This window comes from Otolemur garnettii, unplaced genomic scaffold (assembly GCF_000181295.1).
Source record: "Otolemur garnettii isolate 467f Iridium unplaced genomic scaffold, OtoGar3 scaffold00138, whole genome shotgun sequence".
NCBI lineage: Eukaryota > Metazoa > Chordata > Mammalia > Primates > Galagidae > Otolemur > Otolemur garnettii.
The window spans coordinates 3,046,342-3,051,528 of record NW_003852533.1 but is presented as its reverse complement, the minus strand read 5'-3'; the positions used below and the strand labels follow the sequence as shown (position 1 = coordinate 3,051,528).

The following is a 5,187-nucleotide window of genomic DNA, read 5'->3' as shown; positions in this document are numbered from 1 at the left end:
ACTTCAATGAACATTTTTCCCATAAAACCTGCACTCTGTCTCTTCCAACCCTGAAATATCTGATTCGCTCCGATGAAGCCAGCAATGCTGCTTTCTTGAGTTCAAGACACCAAGTCTCACCACTACTCCCTTCTCAAAGAACATAATTAAAACTCAGTTAATAAACTTCAGTATCTGCTGATGAAAAACAAAAACTCAGCATGAAAAGAATAAAAGCTATAATCTCAGTGACTCTGGAATCTCACTTAAGTCAGCAGCTGGAGACCAATCTGGGTAACACTGAAAGACCCATCTCTAAAAACATGAAAACATTAGCTAGGCGTCGGGGCACAACTGCAGTCCCCGCTACTGGGGAGGCCGAGCGGGGAGGATCACTCGAGCTCGGACTGTAAGGCTGCAGTGAGCTGTGATTGCCCCACTGCAGTTAAGCCAGGGTGACAGAGTGAGACACAGTTAAAAAAAATTAATTTCATTGCCCTAATAAAACATACCAAACAGAAACCTCAGCAAACATCTTAATGTTTTTCCTTAAAAGCCAGAAATAAGATAGGAGTGCCCATGATCACTGTTTCTATCAACACTGCTACCAACTCTCCAACACTGGAGGTTCCAGGAGGAAAAAGGAGGCAGGAGGGAGGGAGGGAGGGAACTGGCACCCCTAGACCGTGGGGAAGCAGGCAGGCACTCCTGGTCTCTGCTTGTACACTAACCTCCCCCTTGAAGGACAGCAATTTGGAGATGAATGTCTTAAAAATGGACATTTTTCGACCCTGCAACTCCACTTCTATGAACATAGCCTAAGAAAACAAGGCTGTGTACAAAGACGTGTCGAGATACTCTATCCGTGACTACTGGCAATCAGAAACCACCTGTTTGATGAGGTGCCCTTTCTGTGAATTCCGCGGGATGGAACACTGGTCACTAAAAATGGTGATGAGCATTCACTCGGACAGCTGAGCTAGCAGGTTTGACACACCTTCGTGTAGGTAACAGTGTACACACACCAATGTACTGGAAATATCATACCCAAATATTGGTAATTCCTTGTGCACTGTGTTTTCTAAATCTTTTAGAACATGTTAATTTTCTAAAAAGGAAAAAGAATATATTTAAAATGCTGTCTCACATGATCGCTGTAGGCAGCAAGGTGACTCAAAAGCCACATACCAGGAGGGACTTTATTAAGGGAGAGGGAGGCGACTCACATCGGCCCCATCTCTCTATTCATCTAGAACCCTGAAGACTGTGAAGCTAATTGTATTCTTATTGTTCTATTTTATTAAGACAAGAGAAAACAGATCTAAAGGATTTTTTTTTTTTGCAGTTTTTGGCCGGGGCTGGCCTTGGATCTGCCACCCCTTCACACTCTCCAAATGAGTGGTGCTCACTCCAACATAAGAACCAGCTGTCCTGCCACTTCTGGTGGGTCTCAGGCCACCCTGCAATCCCACCCAGATCAGGCCGGGAAGGGGAGCTCAAGGGCTGAGTGACTACATGGGGCCGTGAGGGGTTAAGGGAAAGAGAAGGGAGGGGGGACGTCACAACAGTGTCCCACCCACGCCCTCAGAAACAGCACGACAGCCAGGACGGTGAGAATCTTTATGCACATTATCTCTGTAGCAATACAATTCTTCAGAGCAAGAGAGACAAAAAAGGCTACAGTATTCCAGACAGTTACAGCCTGTAGGTTGACATCATGGACTGGGTTTAGGTCACCGGGAGGCTTTGTAGGAGGACGGAGGTGCAGAGGCGCCTGAGACAGCACCCAGAGGCTACAGCCATACCTAAGATGCGAGAAGCTGCTGCTGGTCAGCACACCTGGTGCCCACGTACAGCGCCTGACACTTGGGGGAGGGCGGGTCTCTATTGGTCTTTGCACATGCCGTGTGTAGAGGCTACTACAGAATTCTTTATTTTCTAAAGTAGGCAAGGCTTGTAAGTTGACCAGTTCACCCTGTAATGACTCAGTACAACGCATGCACACTGGTGGACAGGAGGGCTCTGACCGGGAGCTGTAGGGTTTTTAAAATTCTGACAAGGTCATTTCTACCTCAAAGGACTATCATCCTTTCGGCTGTTCATTCATTCATTCATTCATTCAACAAATACTTATCCCAAACAACATGCCTCTTCATCCATCCCCTTCTCAGAAAGACCAGACTGGGAAATGGGTGAGCAGAGAGAGCTCACGGGACACAGGTGTGCCGTGAACACTCACAGCTGCTACAGGCCGGAGGTGCAACCCCAGGGACTCAGCAGTAAGTGGCTTCCACCCTGCTAGACCTCAGGGACTAGTGAGCTACTTCAAGAAAGGAAAGAACAATTCTCATGTCAAGTCAGACATTGCCGAGGGGGAACGACTCTCTCACTCATTGGGAAGGGGGAAAGGAAAGGAATTTGAGGTGGAGTAATTCTTATCTGTACAGTTCAGCAGAAGGAAGAAGCTCACATCATTCGCTTCACTTTGGAAGATGCAGTGGGCCTCGGGGGTGGTATGTGAAGCACCCCAACTCTCCACCTGCACCCTACCCAAGAAACAGGCTGTGGGTGTGGCTGCTTTTTACGAAGCTGATGCTAACTTTAGATGGCACAGGCTTCAAGCCCAAAGCAGCAATGATGGATTAGTCATATTTTCTATCTTCAGTTCTTTGGGGGTAAAAATACCACAAAAGGCATAAAATAGCTTTTCTCCCTGAATATGTCATTCTCATGTTTTGTTCAAATTAGCCCACATGATCATGTTCTCTATTATAAAAAGTAGGTACCTCTCATAGTGAAGGCCCTTTCTACAAGTATAGCTTTGGATTCAGAATTAGCAACCCAATTAGCTCAATTAATGTTGACTGTATCAACAATATTCCTGTAAGCATCACCAAAAGTCTTCCAGAGATCACAGTAAAAATCTAAGTCTATTCTGCTAATGATGGTGGGGAGAAGGGGCCTGAGGAAGAGCCTTTTGTTCAGCCAGATGGGAGGTGCATGGGGCATTTTTTAAATGGATAACAGAGTCAGAGCTGGTTCTGTAAATGCCATCACAGGGCTCTGTGCCAAAGGTCCTCTGAGTCAGGAGGGAGAGTAGTGAATGGCTTCCCAGTCTCGGTTTTGACACCGATGTAGCCAACACATATGTGTACAAAGAACATCACACCTCCTGCTGCACTGGGGGGACATGGGCTAAGTCACGAGGAACATCAGCAGTACTGACCTTGAGTAGCTGAAGTGCTACTTCACCTCTGCCTGGCTCAGAGTTCCCATCTGCATAGTGAGACGAGGTGCTGTCTCTGACCCACTCAGGCCGAGCAGGAGTGGGTGAGAGAGAGCTACGCCAGAAAGCACTGGGGCCTTCTCCAGAGAAAGGCAGTGTTCAAGTAACAAAGTATTCAGCAAAGGACTCCAATCAGAAAAGCACAAAATTCAAGTAACAGAGTCTCAAGTGCTGTGTTCTGGCTTTTGGGCAGAGGCTTGTGCGTCTGCAGTGGGAGGCTGGTGGGTGCGTGAGCTGTGCGGCATGGCAGAGGAGGCAGGCCGAGTGCCACGGAGAGCCCACTGCTGTCTGTGCCACGGAGGACCAACGTTCTCCTCGAGAGGAGAAAACGAACCTCGGGTGAAGCGTAGCAGCGTGAGCGAGCTGCTCAGAGCTGCTTCTTAAAGCACACTGTGCACGTTCCGGGCATAACGTCTACAAGTTGGTCACTAACCTAAATTTCAACAGATTAGTTTTTTCATTTAGCAGGTAGAAAGTTAAAGAAAGGGTACCTAGAATTTTCCCCTACACTTTAAGAATAAAAACAATTTGGAGACCGGTACTGAGGAAACACACACACACACACACAGTCCCTTCACAGTGGGGAAGATTTCTGCAACATAGAAACTTACTTTCTTTCTGCAGTTTCTGTTCTGTGCCTGCTTCAGTGTTTCTAACACTCAGAACTGGGAGGCGTGGGGGACACTGTCACAGGGGCCCTACAGGCCCTGGGGACAGGATGATGGACATGGCTAACAGTCTGGATCCACAGTCTTTTCTAAATAGCTCACAATGAAAACTTGGGAAAACTTGACACCTTAAAACGATATTTTGCCACAAGAACCCACATCATCCGTTAGCAAGTGGATGTTACCAAGCGAGCGGATGGGGAAATCCCCATTCTGACTCGCATTTTAAACTTCCAGGCTCACTGTGCAGCCACTCTCCTCTGACCTACCAGCCTGTCTCCCTGTGCCAGTAAGAACCTTTCAGAGCTTTCTACCACGAGGAAAGGGGTCTGGAGACAAGTCTGCGGAGACGTCACCGTCACCGTTTCTTGGTGCCCCCGCCGCTCCCGCGGGCCTTGCTGAAGCTGCGGCTCATCTGGGGGAAGCGCATGGTTGGGGTTCGCTCTGTGGGGCCGTACAAGCCCAAGTTCCTGGCGGTGGCCGACTTCCGCAGGGGCTTGACGCTGGGAAAGGGGCTGAAGATAGGGGGTTTCGAGTTGCTGCCTTGGGGAGCTCTGCTGGTGGCCTTATCCTCTCCAGGTGCTTCTGGCAGCTGTGGGAAGGGCTGCTGGTGGGGCGGGTGTGCCCCGGGCTCTGTCTCGGCGGCAGTGTCCCTCTGACTCAGTTCCAAGGCTTCTAACTTCACCTGAACCTCGGACACGTCCACCTCAGCATCTCTGAACACTGGCTCCGGGGACTGTCCCTCGATTGTCCTGGCCGTGCTGCCCTCGGAGCTGCTGTCTTCTCTCTGTACTGTCGCCACACAGCTGGAGGAAAAGGCCTCTGCCGGCCCCGGGATGCTGGTCTTGCAGGCCTCGCTCTGCTCCTCTATCAGCCCTACCGTGTCCCCACAGCCCGGGTGACTCTTGGCCCGTGGCAAGTTCTTTTTGTGGACTCGGATATGAGTTCGCCAAGGAGAGTTGAGCTTTGCCTTCAGATCTTCATAGGGGACAGGAGACATTTTGCCTGTGTGACCAGGGATGTGGATGACAGCATTCTTGGCAGCTCTGTTAGTCATTTTCATCTTCTTTCCTAAGAGAAGGTGGTTTATAACCGGAGAATTGTTTACCTGAGACGGGAGAATGCTGGTCACTGGCCCTTTGTCTGAAAGAAATGTTGAGAGTTCATGTGAAATGCACGGGAGAGAAACACATCCCCCCAGACCAGCAATCACAGGCCAACCCCACTGCACCACCACTGCCAAGAAACACCCCC

The 5,187-nt window shown here is 49.4% G+C and overlaps 1 protein-coding gene across 1 annotated transcript in view; it reads right to left on the bottom strand.

Moving 5' to 3' along the window:
- Positions 1 to 1,585: 1,585 nt before the first annotated feature.
- The window catches only part of TBC1D30 (TBC1 domain family member 30), a 71,225-nt gene continuing 67,623 nt past the window's right edge, over positions 1,586 to 5,187 (bottom strand). Inside the window, exon 13 of the mRNA XM_023518414.1 lies at positions 1,586 to 5,076. Within this exon, the coding sequence (XP_023374182.1) occupies positions 4,292 to 5,076 (785 nt within the window). The 3' untranslated portion in view covers positions 1,586 to 4,291. The remainder of the gene's footprint in view (positions 5,077 to 5,187) is intronic.